Source organism: Scardinius erythrophthalmus (assembly GCF_964197995.2).
Source record: "Scardinius erythrophthalmus genome assembly, chromosome: 19".
In the NCBI taxonomy this organism is placed as follows: Eukaryota; Metazoa; Chordata; class Actinopteri; order Cypriniformes; family Leuciscidae; genus Scardinius; species Scardinius erythrophthalmus.
This window is the reverse complement of record NC_138239.1, coordinates 28,635,214-28,656,719: the sequence shown is the minus strand read 5'-3', so window position 1 is coordinate 28,656,719 and position 21,506 is coordinate 28,635,214. Positions and strand designations below refer to the sequence as shown.

General features: G+C 37.7%; 1 protein-coding gene across 3 annotated transcripts; it reads right to left on the bottom strand.

Annotated features, from left to right (window-relative positions):
* Positions 1–1,643: 1,643 nt before the first annotated feature.
* slc22a3 (solute carrier family 22 member 3) lies at positions 1,644–10,430 on the bottom strand. 3 transcript variants are annotated; one of them, XM_081394450.1, is made up of 12 exons: positions 9,918–10,391; positions 9,599–9,702; positions 7,157–7,311; positions 6,714–6,882; positions 6,448–6,565; positions 5,981–6,087; positions 5,618–5,832; positions 5,420–5,528; positions 4,932–5,044; positions 4,750–4,849; positions 4,561–4,668; positions 1,644–2,093 (listed from the first exon to the last, which is right to left on the bottom strand). In XM_081394450.1, the coding sequence occupies exons 1-11, from the start codon at positions 10,308–10,310 to the stop codon at positions 4,569–4,571; spliced, it is 1,683 nt and encodes a 560-aa protein (XP_081250576.1). In that variant the 5' UTR covers positions 10,311–10,391; the 3' UTR covers positions 1,644–2,093; positions 4,561–4,568. The 3 variants fall into 3 exon arrangements, with proteins under 3 accessions (XP_081250576.1, XP_081250577.1, XP_081250578.1); XM_081394451.1 differs by having other exon boundaries at positions 1,645–2,093; positions 4,580–4,668; positions 9,918–10,430; XM_081394452.1 differs by lacking the exon at positions 4,561–4,668 and having other exon boundaries at positions 1,645–2,093; positions 9,918–10,389.
* Positions 10,431–21,506: the final 11,076 nt, after the last annotated feature.

Here is a 21,506-nt window from a genome sequence, read left to right as displayed (position 1 = left end):
CAAACTAGTTCTTGAGGCAAGGTAGGCAATAAAACATAACGCAAAAAAACATGTAAGAGAAATGAGTGTTGTTAGCAAGTCTGTTAACAGCTCTGAAAATTGAAAGCTAGCTAGACATATGTGGAAATTATTGGACTGGTCTAATTATCAGCAATGGATGAACGAACAGCATGTAAAAAAATGCTAACCCTAACTACAAGCAAGCTCAACAACACACAAGAAGTTTACAAATAAGAGATTTATTTACTGGCCACTTCATGCGTTTTCTCAGATCGGATTTTTGATTTATCAAAACGATTCCATTTACACCTGGTCACATAAATGTGTTTTTGCGAAACGGATTTAAATCCGATCTTCAATTCTCACGCTATATGCAGATTTAATGGAGTGCACGTCACCGAAAGCAACAGATATGAGCTGCATTTTATTTATCATCAGCTAAAATTTCAAAATCAAAGACCGCAAAAAGAGAGAGCAGCAACAGCCCTGGTAAGATCACTTCATTTCTTTACTTTTAATGATGATGATTGTGTGTTAAGCGTCTGCGACTTACTTTTACTTTGATTTGCGATAGTTTGCATGTTGTCTTGATGAATATGCTCAGCTGCTCAGCTGCTCATCTGCGGTGATGCGTGTTCCAGTAGCGTCGTCATATCTGGCAATAACATATAGCCTATAACACGCTCTCACACGGTTTTCTTCTTTTTTTTTTAGCATTTTTGGGCAGTAACACCTCAATGCAGTACAAAAGATCCGGGGGGAGGAGTTGGATCTCATATAAGGGGTGGAGATTGGTAGGTTTAGGGGTGGGTCTAGGGATCAGGGGGTGGAGTTTGGTAGGTTTAGGTATGTAAGGTGGGAGGAGTTGGATCTGGATCCGACTCCTCCCCCCGGATCTTTTGTACTGCATTGAGGACCATCTCTTTTTGGGAGGAGTACAATTTGCATATGTGGTTTTAACAACCAGATGCATTTACACTTGTCCAGTTTTGTCGGGAATGCGTCTCAGACCTCCTCCTGAAGTGGTTTGAGCGATCGGATTCAAATCCGTTTCGAATGCGTTTCGGAGGGCATTTACACCTGGTCTTTTCACGATCGGATAGCTATCCGATCTGAGAAAACGTATGAAGTGGCCAGGTGTAAACAGCCCCCATGACAAAAACATACGCACGAAAGCCGAAAACAAACGCTGGTTGGCCTCTCACGTCCAAATTTGAGGAAGTGGTGGGGGAAGTGACGTATGCCGTAAAGCAGTCGAATTTTGTAGTTCTTCTTGTGCTCGGGTTACTACCCGAACCCCGAAGTTACGCAGTGCCAGTAAAAGCGATACAGACCCCGTCAGGCTATGGTAGACGCGTCATTCAACCTATTGTAAGTCGATGTACCATCACAAGGGTCTTGGAAATATATTATGAAGGTTGAAAAGATACATAGTGTTCCTTTAATGTAGGAAAATTAATATTACAATCAATTAACCTGTTTGTGCCGTGAACACTCAGTGTTCATTTTTTATTAATTCTAAGTAATGTACATTTCCAGGGCATTGGAAATGTCTTTCTTTCTGTAACAGTACTATTCAAAGCCTGTAGTCAAAATCTATAATTAGGGACTCCAGTATATGAGTTTGAGACACGGACAACTTTACGTGTGACATGAACAAGATTTTATTAACTAGACTATTAACTTAAACTACTCTAACATACACATACATACATACATGCATACAGTTTACAGAGGGAAAGGGAGCTGAAGCAGAATACAGGAAAGCAAGAAGTTATAGCATGTTTAAAATTCGGCAGATCAACAGCCTTGAGCAAACCATCAGTTTAGTTCTAACACGCCCTTCTTAAAAAGGGGTAAGGATAATGTATCAAATAATGAGACTAAGTTTGATACTTGCATGTCTCACCCATTTGAATTAAACTGTCCTGATGCAAGTTGTTGAGGCTCCAGTTGTCTTGATGAGAGAGAACCAATGGGAGTCAGAGGATCTTTGGTGAATGGAAAGACAAGGCCGCAGCCTGGCACAAGCTTGGGAGTCCTTAAAAACTTCTAGTTCAGCACCATCTTCACATCAGGATTTCAGAAAGGGACTAAGAGAGTAAAAACAAATATTCACAGTTTATATAATATGTATGTAAAGAGAGAGATGTCAGTCGTTCTCATCTCAGCTAATTAAGTTTTAATGTGACTCCGCCTACGGAGACCGCGCTATACAAATGCAAATGTGAGGCGATCCATACAAACATGTGAAACGCCCACATCCGCTGGATAAGTCCGGTGACACACTGGATGCGTGGCATGTCCGTTTTTATTTCAGCTCCCATGTTAACAGTTTAGAGTTTGCACACTGCCTGTGTGAGACGCGCGTCTCAGGCGCGGTACGAGCCGCGTGGGAAACGCGTGCATAACGCGTGCATGCTAGCATGCTAGAAATAGAACCGACGCCTATTTTTCACGCGACACGCAAGCGTCTTGGAAGCGTTTCCATGCAAAATTGAATAGGAAAATCTGTTTATATGTCATTTTGACACGAATACATATTAATAAATGTCCTTTTGATGTTTAAAAGTGTCTAGGTTTTGACATAAATGCAAATATAAATGTCATTTTACAAAATATTATCGATTTTCAAATACTGCTGTATTGAATGAACAGCTTTTGGCAAACTCTATTGCTATACTGAGATGAGGAATATATACTGTATGTGTTTTGTCAAAAATAAAGTCATCAACTAACTAATGAATCCTTTACTTTGAAATACGTATGATAAAATGTATAGCCTACTTTAGTTTTGAAAGACGTTGCCTAGTTTTGAATAGATTATAAAGTATGTATGTGTATGCATATATATATATGTGTGTGTGTATATGTATATATGTATATATATTTATATATTTATATATGTGTGTGTGTGTGTGTGTGTGTGTGTGTGTGTGTGTGTGTGTGTGTGTGTGTGTGTGTGTTTGTGTGTATGTGTGTATGTGTGTGTGTGTGTATGAAGAGTTCAGATGCAAAAGCCTCTAAATGCCATATGAAATTTTCTTCTAGAATGATCATTTTTATGAAGCTTGTATATTTAAGTTAGCTATAGGTGACACACCTGAATGAATGGCTCATTAAGTATGCAGGGACATTGTCTCATCAGGTGTGAACTACTAAATATGCATGATGCTGTTGGAGCGTTTACGCCCCATCCGCATATTGGCTTTCCAAACTAAAAGTGTTTCACAAAACTTAAATCAATGTATCGTTTTATGTGAATGATTAGGCAGGATGATTTTCACATCATTTTGAAGAAAAAACCCTAGGCGACGACATCCATTAGTCAAAAGTCTTATTGCCACATATTTAGTATGTGTTTTGTGGCCTTATTTCAGAAACTTTTAGTTTTAGTTTTTTTGATAACCATGCATAAACATTATTCTCTCAAAAATGAAAACATGTACATACATGTGGCTCACATATTATGGTAGTCCTGTTTGTGCTATATAGAGTGAATTTACACCTTTGCCATTAATATGTTTTTAAGCAACTGAAAAAAGCACAAATGTCAGGGCATGTCAGAACATCTCAAGGACTCCAAAAACACCCCAAACCCCAGAGGGTTAAGAGAGAGTCACTCTCGGCAAATTCCTTTTAGGGGTCGTAAAAAGTCTTATCAGTCTTAATGTTTCCTGTAACAGGACACCGGGTTCTGCCAGTGTGTTAGCTTAATTTGGGATGTTAGTTTTGGGGGAAGTTTGCTGAGGTTCACTAACCTTAACACTATTCTTACATCAAATGCCTGACACTGATTTTTTTCCAGCCTGTTTAACATTCAGACTGATAGTTGATTGTTCAGGTTTGTTTGTCCTATTAACACACAGCAGTTGAAAGGCTAACCTCATTTCCCATGATGCCCTAATGTAATGGCTACAGCAACACTGACGTACAAAAAAGGGAGAGTCTTATTTTTTCCATTTAAGCTTAATTTAAGAAGAAATATTTTTAGTGCCCAATTGATTGTAAACTAAATTTTATCGTCCAATACACTTAAGTAAACTGAAATTCAGCGAAAAACATATTACAAAATCTGTATAGCTCTTCTGAACTAGAATGACTAGATTGGGTGTTGCTGAACGTGCCCCAAAAATAAATGCAATGAATTTACCTTTTGTTCAGACTCATGCACTAACGTATAACATAATACAATAGAATTTATAGGTCATCAACGTGTTAATTAACATAAACTATTGTGTGTCTCTAAAAGCATCTCTTAATTAAAAGCGATTTTTATGGATGGCTGGATGTGAAGTTTGAGCATGAATATAAAAGAGCTTTAAGAAACACCAGGAACACAGAACACTGAAAATATATTAACACTTAGATACATTAGATATCAAAAATGAGGAAATACATTTAAAGAACAAAAGAAAAAATAAACATCAAAAAAGCAAATAAAGCATTAAAAGTGTAGGAATAGGTCATATTTAAAAATATAAGGTCTAAAGGCATCTGAAGGTAACTATACTTTCATATTTTCTTTTGTATGCATATTGCATATATGATATTATTTACCATAGATCTTATTGTTTACATTTATTGTCACTTCTCTCAATAGCTTTCATCGGAACAATGCTTATTTCAGGAAACTGAGCACCATCTTTTTCCTTGTGTCTGCGCCTGCTAAAGAAAATATGATATTATTAAGGTTAAACTAATAACTGGCCTATTATTAGTGAATTGAAAACAGAAAACTTGACCTACCTTCTCATATTTTCCACATCATCCACAGTTTCTGGGAGATCAACACCTTTCATTTCTGGTAAAAGCATCACCAGTCCACTGTACAGAACAGACATGGCCCCTGTATATGGTGACAGAGAGAATTATGACAGCTGATAACAAACATAATGGAATTATTTGTATGGTCATTTCTGACTTCTCACCATAGACAAGAAGGGGAAGTTCTTGCCAAATACTAGCTAATCTGTACAGAATAAATGGAGCAACAACTGCCCCAATGTCACTGGCTGAAGAGCATACAGATACACCCAAGTTTCTGTAAAATAGGTAACACAAATCAGTAAATTACTAACAAAACAGAGAACAAATCTGAATGTATATTTAAACAAAAGCCCAATCTAGAAAAGCAATAATCTTCAAGATAAACTCTATATTTCAAAGCTTCACATGAAAGTTTAAAACTTCATCAAATTTCATGTTTTCGGTATGGGTGTGTGTAACTTACATTGTAGAACAAAACGTCAAGTTATGTTTACCACAGTTTCTAAAATAACAGTGTGCCAACCAACCATGATCTTGAGACAATATTACATAATACAAATATATGGCTATAATTGAACATTACATTAGCAACAGCATTAACATCTGTTTCATATTCCTTGACTGATATAGACTGATAAATAATTCAAACCTGAGAGGTGTTGGATACAGTTCTGTGTTGGCAAAGTTCACAGTCTCATTCCCAATGGCAACAGCCAGTCTTCCTATTATCGCAATGGTTCTTTTGAGCCAGGAAATATCTTGAAAAATAGAATGATGAGCACTGTGAACACCAGACTTAGGGATAATTTCTGATCATTTAAGAATCATTTCTGGTGGTGTAGCTTACTTGGTGAAATAAATGGTACAGCCAAACAAGCGGCCCCTCCAATAAAATTGACTGTAGCCATGAGGTGACGTCTGCCAATTCGGTCAACTAAAAAATAAAATATAATTCCCGTTGGAAGCTCCACCACAGCTGAGATGAGGAAATCCAGGAAAACATTATCCCCTGTGATTCCTAACCGTAACACCAAACCCTGGAACACCACAGCACCAGTAAACCTTCAGGAGGATAATGCAACAAAAACCTTAAACATCACTCTGTAGTGATCTTGGTCTAATGCAGGAATGGTTTGCTTGTTTTTATACTTTGATATTGTTAAATAACAGCATAAAAATGTGTATTCAAGGACACATAAAGAAAGCTCACCATGCATATATCAGGATGAGGGTGTGCTTCCTCATTTTAGGAGTCCTAAATAAATCTTTATATGAAGGGTGTATGATTTCCTCTTGTTTTTCTATCAGAAGATCCATCTAAACAAATTAATACAAAATAGTTCCTGTTAAATACATAACAGCAGCATTTTCCAGACTACTGGAGACTCATGGTGCAGATGATTACTTATTAAAAACTACATTTTGCATACTACGGCAGCATGATAAGGATAAAATGTATAATTGAACAGCAATTACACACTTTATGCATAAACTTTGCTCTTAACAAGCAGTAAAAAAAAAACCTTCTCGTCTTTGATATTGTCAGATCATATCATAATTATAAATTCCAAACTCATACCCATATGTAGGAACTTCCCATGCAGGAGGATTTGAAGGCATTAAAAAAAAACTGGATATACTGTTCTAGAACAAAGAGAGTGATAAGTGTCAAATTACCTCTTGAAAGTCTTCAGGAATAGATCTTTTATTGCACTTGGCAATGCTTTTAATAATATTTACAGCTTCTTTTGTCCTCCTTTGTGACAGTAACCATCTGGGAGACTCTGGAATAACCCTGTGACCACATCAATGTTTGCCATATCCAGTAAATGATATGTGATGGAATACCAATAACTTATGTAGAATGACTGAAGAGAGCCCTCATTTCAAATGTGATTAAGAATCATTTACAAATTTGTTATCATTCCATCGCAAGAAATTACCAGTAATAGACCAGAAAGATGAATGTTGGCAGAGTCATGGCCAGCTGTAGGTTTTTCCATGAAGGAATGTAATACGCAAGAGCAGGAAGGAGCACCAAACCCAACGAGTACAGCGTCCGGGACATAACGGAGACAAATTTCCTGTTGTTTGATCCAAAGAATTCGATAACTGTTTTGAAAAAGGAAAATATATCAAGAAAACAGGTCTGCAGTATTCATGATCCTAGTGCAAGATGTATACTAGAACCTCAAAACTGCGTTTTTGTAAACATATCAGTAAAGTTACACACAAAGTACACTATTGTTTCAGAAAAAGTACTGCTTTTCAACTGTATTTTTTTAAATTACCATGTTGTTTTATTTAATTCCTGGTTAATAAAGTTCTCATCTGATGTTAATTCATGTTCTCAACAGTCACATAAAAAGGCATCTTCTGTACTCACTTAACACATATGTGGCAGTCCATGCTCCTTTGGCGAAAAAACCTTGCAAAAATCGGAAGAACAGGAGCAGGGGGTAATAATAAGAAAAAATAATACATATCCCAGAGACTCCAAGGCCGAATATAGATGCAATAAAACATGGCTTTCTTCCAAACCTGTAAAAAAAAATAATAATAATAATAATAATTGATCACTTAAAGGTGGTATCAGTGATTTCATGCCCAAAAATATTTTGATCACATTCATCTAATCTTTCCTAACGATCCACTAGCTGCCCGCCCCAAAAGCATGCCGTCAAAAAAACGTGTCTCTGTAGGCAGCCTAGGCTCTGAGATCTGCACACAAAAACAAATGGTTTAGCCAAACACTCAAAACCAAAACAAATTGTGTTCCAACCAATCACCGACAGGGGGAGGGTGTTGTGAGGTTTTGTGCTCGTGCACGGCTGCACGCGAAGTCAGAGCTGAAGAAAAAGCTGGCTCAAAACCTCACAACACCCTCCCCCTGTCGGTGATTGGTTGGGACACTATTTGTTTTGGTTTTGAGTGTTTGGCTAAACCATTTGTTTTTGTGTGCAGATCTCAGAGCCTAGGCTATGAAGGACTAAAAATGACAGAACGAAAAATAAATAAATAAATAAATAAATAAAAGTAGAAATAAATAAATAAATGCAGAAATAATAGTAAAAATAAATACATTTTGGTAATATAAATGGCTATTTCTGTATTTTTACATGTATTTATTTATTTATTTATGCATTTCTATATGTATTTATTTATGTATTTATACATTTATTTATATATTTATTTATTTATTTATTTATTTATTTATTTATATATGTATTTATTTATACATTTATTTATTCCTACATTTATTTATTTCTGTATTTCCACATTTCTACATTTATTTATTTCTGTATTTCCACATTTCTACATTTATTTATTTCTGTATTTCCACATTTCTACATTTATTTTTCCCTGCGCATGTATGCTAATTGACCAATGGCTAACCACGCCCCCTCCACTCACTCTGTCAACATTCGGTAACAGGCGCTATGGCAGCTGTCACAGTCGGAGACATTTCACAGGAGGCAATTGATGATTTTTTAGAGACAGAAAGATTATATATCATCTCGATGTCACCAAAAGGGCCTTAAATATGCATTGGAGGGTTATATTAATAATTTTATTGTTGAGAAGGTCGATAAGCTTCAGCTCCAGAACAAAGATTTACAGTTCACACTTCACAGTGTAAACGTTATAGTTTGGTGCTATTTCGCTTCAAACGCTCGCTGTATACGCGCGTCCTATTCGCTTTGGATTCAAAATGTTCAAGCGTCGAACTAGACGCGGATACGCGCGAATTTGACGCTCTATTCGCGTTGGGTGGGAGCGCAGAAGAACAGGCTGCGATGTCAAGATTGCATGCTGGATGTGTGTGTGTGTGTCAGAGAGCGGGCGCCGGGGCGCGATGAACAGTGGAAACATAAAAAACATACTCCATTTTGTTCATACAGGACATAATTAAAACTGCAAAGTGTTTAGCCTACTTATATTTGTGTAAAACACAACATTGTGCTTTTGTCAAACTGTAACCTACAACTGTCACCCAACCAAAATCACACACACACGCTGTTTAAAAGCTAAAATGACAAGAAAAAACATAAAAACGAATGAAAACTGATGACCGCAATGCATTGCAATGGACGAGGAAGCAGAGAATGTCCAAGTGTATTGGGTTAGCTATGCGTACTGTGATTGGCTCATCGCGTTTGGGGGCGTGGCTTAGCATTGGTCAATTAGCATACAAGCGCAGGGAAAAATAAATGTAGAAATGTGGAAATACAGAAATAAATAAATGTAGAAATGTGGAAATAGAGAAATAAATAAATGTAGAAATGTGGAAATACAGAAATAAATAAATGTAGGAATAAATAAATGTATAAATAAATACATATATAAATATATAAATAAATAAATATATAAATACATAAATATATAAATAAATGTATAAATACATAAATAAATACATATAGAAATGCATAAATAAATAAATAAATACATGTAAAAATACAGAAATAGCCATTACCAAAATGTATTTATTTTTACTATTATTTCTGCATTTATTTATTTATTTCTACTTTTATTTATTTATTTATTTATTTATTTTTCGTTCTGTCATTTTTAGTCCTTCATACTAGGCTGCCTACAGAGATGCCTTTTTTTGACTGCATGCTTATGGGGCGGGCAGCTAGCGGATCGTTAGGAAAGATTAGATGAATGTGATAAAAATATTTTTGGGCCTGAAATCACTGATACTACCTTTAACTACCTTTATTATTTCCAAAGCTCAAATATGACAGTAAACACAATTAGATTTTTTTGAAGAATACCACAAAACATACTGAAACATGAAAGATGGTCAGAAAGCATTTGATCATACCTGTCAGCTAGGTATCCGGTCACTAAGGCACCTATAAAGAACCCTACAGCCAAGGATACCTGATTCAGGTCTGCAAGCCATGAGTCTTCACAAACCAATGCAAACTACGGGATACATGAGGACAACGTTCAGATTAGGGTAAGTAACAAACACAACTACACATCTAGATATAGTAAACGTCATAAGGAGCTGTGTTTAAAACCTTGATCAGTTACATTTTAAAGCATACAAACCCAAAGCAAGCAGATTATGTCAATGATTTGCTATTTTCACTTCACTTTTGAGTCAATTCTAAAGCAGAGCTGGTAGTTTTTCTCACCTCTGTTACAATGGTCGTCCGGTTCTCATTAAAGGTCCACCCTTCATTACAGGAGGATAGATGAGTGCTGTTGGTAAACATGGACTGGTCGACAGAGACATTACATGTGAGCGCGCTCCCGTTCCAAAGCGCGTCAAACTTCAAGCATTTACTAAACGCGCCGCGCGGGCCAGTGCGGGGAACTGTCAGATCGCGCACCTGCTCCTCTGAGAAACCGCATTTCTCCTGAACATCCGCACTTTTACACCAGTGATCTGGCGTATATCCTAAGAACACAACTCCAATAAGCACAAATGCGAGCGGTAAAATAGGCAAAGAACCCAAGAGAGAGATTCTCTTCTGATACAACCCGAAATCACCAGCATGCTGCAGAAGTTCATCGAAATTAGACATATTTACAAGTGTTGGTGGAGGCGGTTTATTTTATCATATGAAGTTGAAGATATGAAGATGTTGTTGCCAAGTTTGGTGTGTTCTTCAGAGTGAGTCACGCATGAGCTTTTAAAGGGCTGCGAAGGAGGAGTTAAAAAACCCTGAAGAACCTGATCAAAGTTCCTTCGCGTCATGTGATCAAGTCAAGTCACCTTTATTTATATAGTGCTTTTTACAATACAGATTGTATCAAAGCAGCTTCACACTGATAACATTAAAATAATACAACAAAGTTTGTAGAAGAAAATTGCGTCATCGTCCACCTTAAGTAAGGCAGATCAATAATATGGTTGAATATTAAATGTCCCCAAAACAACATAGTCAGAAACTTAATGAAAGGTGCTGTAATGCATCAAATGTGCCTTTTACCTGACAGATATCACTCAAACACTTGTCACGAGAAATCAGCTGTCTCTGTTGCAGCAGCAGCGCATTTTATGTTTTTATTTTTTTGCCAATCAATCAAAAGAACGCTCGCTGCTGCCTGTCAGACATTTTGCGCGTTCGAGTTTACTGTCATCGGATTGGCTGGCACAAATTTGGAGGCGGTGCTTTGGCTAAATTTGCTTAAACTAAGACACTTTTGAATTCGTGACCACTTTAAGACCACTGAAATTTACCACTTAACAAGAAAATTAGTTACCTTCTTTGACAAAATGAACTATCTGGTTGATTATTGGCCTATCATTCTTAATATTTTTATTTTATTTTTTATTTTTTAGCATAATACATTGAATTGTAAGTGGACAAGTGTACATGCAGCCTAACATTACAATCAGAAGTATTTCTGGTATCTGTTAATTATTTTCATGTTTATAATAATATTAAAACAGCATCTAAGAAAACCTATACACCATTTCCACATTTTAAAGCTATAGCGATTCAATAGGCTACCCAATAAGTTGTAAAAGGTAGAGTACAATGATTTATACCATGCTTTTCCATACACAATTTGTGGTCTGCTATTTGGCATCAAATGACTTAATTTAGGAATTTTGTAAATCAAGTTAAACAAATTAAACAGGCTTGTTTGCAGAACAAATGCGATTTGGGTGTGTTTCCATCAAGTTGTTCCAGCTGATGACGGAGGTATTGGTAACCTAGTAACCAACAGTAAATAAAACACCATCAGTGGAAACAGTAGTGATTTGTCCTTCGCGAACGAGCGCGTCTACAAGATATCTGTTAAAGAACGCTTCATATTGAAAGCATCTGTCGTATACAAACATCTGAGAAATGTCTATAAGATGTCAGTTTTACATACATTCTAAATTATAAACATCTTAAAGACATTTTCTAAACGTCTGTTTAACATCTGACAGGAAAATGTCCTATAGACATATTGCAGATGAGCAAACACTCTAAAAAATATGTCCTCCAGCTCCTTAAGTGAGTCGGTTCTCGTCTGAGAGCCATTTTCCCTTACAAGACAGAATAATATGATTATCCTTTCGCTACACTGCTCAGACATACTTCAAGTAGTCACATAGCTGAATGTTATTTTGATGTGTATGTATGTGCGCGATCACGTGTGATGATATTACCCTGCCGCTCTCGATTCGTCGCACACACACACATACAGTAGGCTACACATTAACACAGTGTTTCCAAACCACTAGTGTGGCGTTGTCAGGTGTGCCGTGGAAAATGATTAAATTCCAAAAAAGAATAAAAAATAAATGCTACAAATAAGAATTCAAATAAGAAACGTTTGTTGCGTCCGAAAACTGAAAAACCCTGCCTCCACAGGCAGGATACGGAGGTAGAAAGTAGGGCTGCACGATTAATCGCAATGAAACCGCACGTGATTTGGCAAAGGCTGTGATTATTTTATGCACAGCTTGTCAGTTCTACCAAAAAGACTCAAGAGGATTCTCGAATGAAATAGATTTTATTTTGTGAAAGGATTTTACAGACGAAAAATAAAAGTAGATGCACGACAAGCTCCGTCTCAGAGTTCTTTGGCGTAGGCCCCGTCCTCCGTCCGGGTCTGAAAGTTAGCTGGTAGGTCCTGCCTGATGATAGAGGCAGGGGCGGAGCCTCCTCCCCCCCGACGAGTGGACGGGAGCCATCCTGGTGGTGGTGGGTAGGATGGGGGAAAACTTTGCTACGACACCTAGTCGGATGCTCAACTGTCGTTATGTAGTGAGTTTGGAGTAAAAGAATGTTATTAAATGTTGTCTTTTGTTTGTGAAAATGCTTCTCATGTTTGGAAATATGTTTGAGGCGTGTTGCTTTTTTTAAATGCAAGTGACTCAGACTCACAGTGCTTTCAGACGGAGCAGCGTTTACATCAATGACAAGCTGCGCATAAAAAATAATCGCAACCTTTGAGATTTCATAATCACAGTAAGCCAAATGTTACATGATTTCATGTAAATTGCGATTAATCGTGCAGCCCTAGTAGGAAGGTAACAAGGCACGTCCGAATTCAATGATCGTGCCACTTCCTGTCTCCTAAAATACCTTAATCTGATCGATTTTTGAAGGCAGCATAGATGGATCCTTCACTGCCTTTGATATCCCACAATAGGGTATATGTCGAACGCCGCATTACGAAACCGGAAAACAGAACGCATCGCTTCCGGTTCAGGTCTTTTGTATGTGCTACATGCATTTTTTTACTGTTTTACTCAAGATAACTTAAAAGGAGCGAGCAAAGATGATCATAACCAATGTCCCTCGCATGTGAAGATCGATATTTAAAAGTAAAAAAAAAAAAAATCTTCACACTAAAGTTTAGATATTTAAATAGAATAAAAAGCCAATAACAAAGTGAGATAGGTAGGTTAGCTGATTACCTTAAAATTCCATAGATATCGGCATCAGTTCATACGGCTGTTAACACTTTCTATGACAAGCGGATGCGATGAGACCAGGTTTCCGGTTTCGTCATGCGACGTTTGACATATACCCTATTCTGTGTGTTCCAGACCATGACTGTTGAGCTAAAAAAAATAAAGATGGCAAATTTATTATTGTCACCAAATTTGTTGTCACCAAAGCTCTCTCTGTTTTGTTATCGATCACTAAATCGTTACGCTGCCTCAGAAGTCTGTTTGAAATCAGTTTTGTGAGGTATCTTAATGCATAAACGCTGCCTGCTAAGTCATTGCCTGACAAGTCTCATAATTCTGCTTATGCGTCATCAACCTAAACCTTTGTTATTAGTGACCCCTAGGGGCGAAAAAAATTACATATTGTAGCTTTAATATTATAATGACACGTCTCTGACCATAGCTATATACATATATATATATATATATATATATATATATATATATATATATATATATATATATATTTTTTTTTTTATTCAAGAAAGAAATTACAATAGTGCAAACACGCATCTCTTAGAAATCTAGAGCATTTCCAACAATGTATATATTAAACAAGTAAAATCATTCTTGCACAATCATTGGACAAAAATGGAAAGAACGAAACAAAGAAAAAAAGAAAAAGAAAAAAGAAACAGCAAACAGATATTAATCATGGTACATGAAAGATCTCATCATATTTCTTCAAAAAAGAAGTACATTTTCTATTATCAATTATTCTTAGTGATTTGATGAAATATTTTACTTCACATAAGAAATCTTTAAAAGTAGCAATTTTCTTAAGAAACCTTTGTTTGTGAAAGTTAAACTCTGCCACAAGGATAAGGAAGTTAACAGTAGATTCTAAAGATTTGTTTGGATTTTCAAAAAGACAAATGACATCCTTAATGCGTAGATTACCGTTCATATTAACTTTAGAAAAACAAGAGCTCAAATCATTCCAGAAGATTGATGAAACATTACAAGAGACATTACAAAACAAATGACAGATGTCTTCATTTTCATGAAAAGTGCATTACAAGGGTATATATTATGCAGAATTTTAAAATGCACTTCTCTCATTTTATTGGGTATGCAATATTGAAATGGTAGTAACCATGTTTTCCTCCATTGAATGTTATCTGTATTTTCCCTTTGGAGTAAATAAGTTTCTTGATTGAGAGAGTTGACGAATTAATGTATTATTACAATCTTTACTTAAAAGCGAAACACCTCTCAAACATAACGAGGATAGTTGTTTAGAACATGACTCATGGGTAAGGAAAGCTTTCATCGGACATATTAATCCACTTGGAATAGCCTTTATAACAGAGTTAAATTCTTTAAACGGGACAGGATATTGGTAGATATTCATAAAACTCTCATAAGATAACAGATCACTATTAGAGTTGCATAGATCAGCAATAAAAATTATGTTTTTATTAAACCATTTATCAAAAAAGATTGATCTATTTCTAATTTTAATATCTTAATTATTCCATAAGATGGTTTTGTGTGGGGAAAAATTGTGGTTGTAAACCAGTTTCCAGGCTAACAGAGCTTGTTGATGAATGCCAATTTAATGGGTAATTTACCAGTGGAGTAATTACATTTCATCAAAAAAAAAGAAAGGCCACCTACACCTACTTAAATATATTATTAGGGATAAAATACCACATTTGACAAGCATCTCTTCAACCAATTAATTTTGAATGTGTTTTTAGTATCATCAAGGTTCAGGACTTTAAGACCCCCTTCACTCTTTTTGTTTGCTAAAATATATTTCTTCAATTCGTGAGATTTATTATTCCAAATAAAAAAATAAAAATCTTTTCAATATTTTTGGAGGTGTGATTATCTACAGCTAAAGGCAGGGAAGGGTACACAAATCTGGATAATCCATCTGCTTTGGATAAAGAATCTGCCTAAAATTGACAGATCTCTTTGTAGCCAACTATTAAAAATAGATTTTGTTTTGGATAGTCGTGGAGAAACATTCAGAAGCGGTCTACTAATTACATTTTTCGTTATATGAATCCACAGATATTTCACTTAATTTTTAATTGGTATATTTTCAATTTCAATGTCAAATAAGCAAATAATTTCACACTTGGATAAATTAAGTTTGAGTCCAGAAGCATTAGAGAAATTATTAATTGCAGTTAAGACTGGAGAAACTTGCTCTTTATCTTTTAAGAGTGGTATCATCTGCTAATTATGAGATTCGAATCTCTCTGTTAAAGACATTAAGACCTGGCCTGGGTGCCAGCCCGAACCCCGCCCACAACATTTTTTGGACGGGAAGTTCGGTCTGGACTCGATCCATTAAGGAGTAATTATGCTCGGCTTCCAGAAGGCCGAGCCAATCAAATTGCCGGCAGGGCGGGCTTTAATCGATGATGGACAGCAACAGTAACGTAATCATCCACGTGACACGTCATCAACGAGCGCTTGGGTTGAATTCATTTACAACAAAGATGCATAGACAGTAAAATAAAAGATGACTGCCTCTGGAGAATTTAGATTTCACACTTACAAATAAATCAGATAGAATATGCATATTTGGGGTGCTGTCCGAGGAGAGGGCGGGCTCGGTATTCGGCCCGAACACATTCTCCCCGTATTCCAGGCTGTGGAAGAACAAGCCGAGAGTGAGTGGAGGGATGCTGAAAACTGTCAAGGGATGTTAGGTGAGTTGACAGAGTGAATATATATGCTTCCTCTCATGCTGATAGTGTAGACATGGTAATCGTTTGACACGTTGATTGGATTGATTATGGATTTGAATGTGCTTCTCCCGAACTTTGTTTACAAAACGTGTAGATTCGCGTCATCGCGCCATCGCGTCTGTTATAGAAGATTTCGACAGCGCATTCATTTTAAAAGAGGAAAAGAGAACCGCGATCAAGGAAACATTTGTCGATCGGAAACATGAATGAAAAACATACGTCACTTACTCTGTTGCTGTGATTGGCTGTAGGCCTATCCAATTGAGTGCAGAGAAATTTTCTTTCCTGGTTCGGTTGAAACCGAGCGGCAACCTCCCCGTCTCTCTCTTGAAACCAACACGGAAGTGAGTTAAACTGCAATTCATTGACTGGCCGCTTGGCCTGGCTGCAGAAGTGAGACAAATCTGTATCTCCCTCATGTTAAAATTACCAACTTTACAGCAGAAAAAAATATGTTTACAGCCTGGATCTCTATGTGGCTTTGGTCTATACAGCTAATTTTGCCCTTCATAACAACTGTGAGGGGGGTGAATTATTTTATAACTCGTCCGTTTAGTTGATTAATATTTAAATTTAAGGGTGTGGCCAAGCCACTTGAGTGACAGATGGATTGCCGCTGTCAGTGCTAGCCGTTTGTCTGCTGTTACTAGCCGTCACTTCACCTCAGCAAATGTTAGCTGCTGAACTTGCCATCTCTGCAGTGTTTGTGCTTTTTTTCGGGATTATTTCATACAATTTAATACTTGGGTACAAAGCCCACGTCTTTGGATTCCGTTGTTATCGTTCGAGAGAACAACCAGCGCTGTATTTCAGTTGTTTTCCTCCGTGAACATGCACTAATGGATGTCTGACAATTTCGTTGCTTTTTGGGGTTTTCAAATTTAAAACGTCAATAAATGCTCGTTCGTTCTGCTCTCACGGAACAGATGGATTATAATATGCTTATGTACCGTCAGGTGAAATCCTGCAGGCGTCGGCGCTTTCTCCGTCCATGCAATAAATGCACATGAATGAGCGCGGATTTTCTAGCGCATTTACTTGCACTTCAAAGGCAATATATCTATGGTTTAACCCATTTGAGAGACGGCCAAAATCAGAATTTAAAATGGACTGAATAAGCTCTCTACGAACTTGAGCAATGCCGCGCTGACGGACCATGGAAGAGTGACGGACATCGACATGTATGCACATAAATCACTGTCACACACAAACACTCTCGAAGTAATACACAGTCTCACTTGTAGCCATGTCTTTTAACTATTATAATATTTCGAAGGGCAAAAATAGGAACGTTTAATTGGCTTTACATCATCAGCTAACTCGATCACGTCGAGCTAGGTGATTTCAGATAGCCAGGCTCCTCAGCTCCACTCACGCCCCGCCTGTTTGTCTATTTTCTGTTATCCGGGAGTGACGCAAGGCCAAGATGGCGACGGCCGGCTCCGCCCACTTTAGGCTTCAAAAATGCTCTTCAGAAACCTACGGGTGACGTCACGGACACTACGTCCATATTTTTTTACAGTCTATGGTTGAAACCAAGCGGCAACCTCCAACCTCCCCGTCTCTCCCTTGAAACCATAGACTGTAAAAAAATATGGACGACGCCCCTTCGCTCTCTTCCATTGGTGAGAACTGAAGCCGCCAGAGTCCCGATATGGCGCTGACATATTGGAACTTGAGTCTGCGCAGTAGCGATCTCGGGACCAGACCTGCGCAGTAGTGAGCAGGAAGTAAAGCCGCGAGATCAACGCTCCGCCCTCACTCTCGCAGAATGCACTCAGGGAGAGTGGATTCTGCACACTTTTTTAAAAATTGATTGCAGTACGACAAGAGGCTTGTTAAAATAAAGCAAATACAATCTCCTCAGTCCTCCGAAGATCCCGAAAAAAATGTCCGTTGGTGCTTCAGTGACTACTTCGCTCTGTCAATCACAGCTGTCAATCATGACGTTACACCACCGCATCACGTAACTAACTAAAAACCAACTTATTTTGGAAACAGATACTAGAACTTACATCAGCGTGATAAAAACGACAGCAAATGAAAGAAACCACCTTTGGAAAAAAGATATTTGAAGTGTAATTTAATTGTTTAGTTGGTCTCGCGTCCCGTTGAATAACATGGGGAGGCGGGGCTTATGACCTATACTAGGGCCAGTCACCGGGGGGCGATCGAGACGTTTTGGCTTCACTTTTCAGGGCTTGTGCGGCACGCTTGCTTGAAACCAACACGGAAGTGAGTTAAACTGTAATTCGTTGACTGGCCGCTTGAGGCTGTTGTCAGAAGTGAGTCAAATCTGTATCTCCCCCATGTTAAAATGACCAACTTTACAGCAGAAAAAAACGTGTTTAAAGCCTGGTGTCTGTATGTGGATTTGGTCTATACAGCTAATTTTGCCCTTCATAACAACTGTGAGGGGGGTGAATTATTTTATAACTCGTCCGTTTAGTTGATTAATATTTAAATTTAAGGGTGTGGCCAGTGGCCACTTGAGTGACAGATGGATTGCCGCTGTCAGTGCTAGCCGTTTGTCTGCTGTTACTAGCCGTCACTTCACCTCAGCAATGTTAGCTGCTGAACTTGCCATCTCTGCAGTGTTTGTGCTTTTTTCGGGATTATTATTTCATACAATTTAATACTTGGGTACAAAGCCCACGTCTTGGATTCCGTCGTTATCGTTCGAGAGAACAACCAGCGGTGTATTTCAGTTGTTTTCCTCCGTGAACATGCTCTAATGGATGTCTGACAATTTCGTTGCTTTTTGGGGTTTTCAAATTTAAAACGTCAATAAATGCTCGTTCGTTCTGCTCTCACGGAACAGATGGATTATAATATGCTTATGTACCGTCAGATGAAATCATGCAGGCGTCGGCGCTTTCTCCGTCCATGCAATAAATGCACATGAATGAGCGCGGATTTTCTAGCGCATTTACTTGCACTTCAAAGGCAATATATCTGTGGTTTAACCCATTTGAAAGACGGCCAAAATCAGAATTTAAAATGGACTGAATAAGCTCTCTACGAACTTGAGCAATGCCGCGCTGACGGACCATGAAAGAGTGACGGACATCGACATGTATGCACATAAATCACTGTCACACACAAACACTCTCGAAGTAATACTGTCTCACTTGTAGCCATGTCTTTTAACTATTATAATATTTCGAAGGGCAAAAATAGGAACTTTTAATTGGCTTTACATCATCAGCTAACTCGATCACGTCCAGCTAGGTGATTTCAGATAACCATGCTCCTCAGCCTCACTCACGCCCCGCCTGTTTGTCTATTTTCTGTTATTCGGGAGTGACGCAAGGCCAAGATGGCGACGGCCGGCTCCGCCCACTTTAGGCTTTAAAAATGCTCTTCAGAAACCTACGGGTGACGTCACGGACACTACGTCCATATTTTTTACAGTCTATGGTTGAAACACGCCCCATAATCAAAGCTTAAAGGTTGTCTAAGCGATCCCGGGAGACGTTTCTTCTTGTTGACATTCGAATTATTGTCAAACAAATCGGAGGCTAGCTAGACCCTCCCTCCTCCTCATCCGCGCACTAACCCCCGAACCCCACCCCCACATCATTCTTGTCGGTTATTGGCTGGAACAGTTTGTTGTGTTTCGTGCTGCGGGTCGCTCTGTTTGTTGCTCAGTTTGTTTTTGTTGCAGTTTGTGGAGCCTGTGGTGTCTACAGAGACCGCGTTTTTTTTACAGTGTGTTCAGGGGACAGGCAGCTAGCAGATAGTGAGGAGATGTTTGCGGTATGTGACAAAAAATGTTTTGGCCTAAAAAACGCGTGACATGACTTAGAGCACCTTTAATGGAGCAGTATCAGACTCACATTCTGCCTAGAATATGAGTATGACGAAGTCAGGCTAATTAAGACCAACAATGTTATTATTGTGCAAAATATCAATTGATAATGTTTCTACAACCAATAAAATTAAAATTGGCTTAAAGGGCCATCCTGTCTTACTCCGCGAAGAATAGGAAACCTTGGTGATGTTCATGAATTTAAAATTATACAGCTACCAATATCTTTGTAGGGGAGAGGCGGGACGATTGAAACGCGGGACGGATGAAACACTGAGATTTCCTTGAAAACCACCCACGTCATGTACGTCAAATTTCGTCAGCACGTACAGCACGCAATGCCTAACATACCCGCGAAAACATTTCTTCTTTACGTCGTGTCGTTTTGGAGTTAAAGCCGCAAAGCTGTTTTTGAATGCGGTGAGTGAATTATTTCGTGCGGTACTTTTTTTGGACTGACAATTGGATTTATTGTTTCATGTGCCATTGTAATGATAATACGGCAGGTGTATTAGTACTGCAACACACCCTTAAGTGTGCAATATCAGAGTTTTTTAGTTTAAGAGCAATAGAGGTTTAAATGACAGGATGCGCTGTCGCGACCGCGCGTCCTGCACGTTAAACCTGGTCATAGCCTATACTGTTCATAGATTCATATACTGTTTCTAGACTTGTGTTTCTTTTAATGCAAATTCATTTTCAATTACGCAACACATGCTATCTCTGTAATAATCATCAATTGTCCAATCTTCAATAGGCTATTCAATAAATTTCATTTATCGTCGTCTGGTTGACCTCGTTTTCTTCATAATAACAGGCTATTCAACTAGCAAACACTTAATATGACTCAAGGAAGAAATGTAAGAAAATTAATTGTAAACTGATTTGTCTGTCTTCGTCAAAATAGCCTATTAGGAAGATTACAAATTTATCGCCTATTGTTTATTGGGCGACAGAACAAAAATGGTTAATATGAACCTTTAAATGAAAATAAATTACAAAATATGTTTGTAACAATATGTACATAAGTTACTTGTCAGGTGTTGTTCACAAAAATAAGCATTAGATGAATAGTTGCCATTTAAACTGTTATGTTTCATCCGTCCCACCCCTGTGTTTCAACCGTCCCGCACAAAGCATAACTCCCGTTCAAAGTCATATTTTACTTAAATAATTCTATATTTGTACCGAATAACACATGATACTAAGAGAACACATATGTGAGTTGTTAATCACAAAAAAAAAAAAATCTATCTGTAACCTTATCTTAGAAAACGACATTTATCTGAAAAGTGTTTCAACTGTCCCGCCTCTCCCCTACAACATTTGGACAACATTAATAAAATTGGATGGGAATCCAAAAGCCTCTAAAGAGTTTATAAGGAACTGGTGCCTTATAAGAATCAAGGAATAAGATAATTGCATCAGACTCAAATTCTCCTTTATAATCAATAAGATCCAGAACAAGTCGAGTGTTACAACTAATATGATGTCCTTTCATAAAGCCGGTCTGTGTTTCATTAATGATATGATGTAAATGTTGTTTTAATCTCTTGGCAAATATAGAAGCAATTCATTTATAAACAAAATTTAGAAGTGTGATAGGGCGCCAATTATTATCAATTATAGTTACATCTTTGTCTGGTTTGGGAATAAGAGATATCATTCCTTGTTTCATAGTGGGAATCATCGTTCCAGTTTTTATACATTCTTGAAGCATTAAGAAAAAGGGTTGCTCTAAAATTTCCCAGAACTATTTAAAGAATTCTAAAGTAAGGCCATCGCGGCCAGGCGACTTCCC

Bases quoted from the DNA above. Each gene is read 5' to 3' on its own strand.
- slc22a3 (XM_081394451.1), bottom strand. From the start codon at position 10,310: ATGTCTAATTTCGATGAACTTCTGCAGCATGCTGGTGATTTCGGGTTG. The intron at 9,703-9,917 runs GTGAGAAAAACT...TGTATCCCGTAG, and splicing joins GGACGACCATTGTAACAGAG to TTTGCATTGGTTTGTGAAGA. The intron at 6,088-6,447 runs GTAATTTGACAC...TAATTTGTTTAG, and splicing joins TTCCTGAAGACTTTCAAGAG to ATGGATCTTCTGATAGAAAA.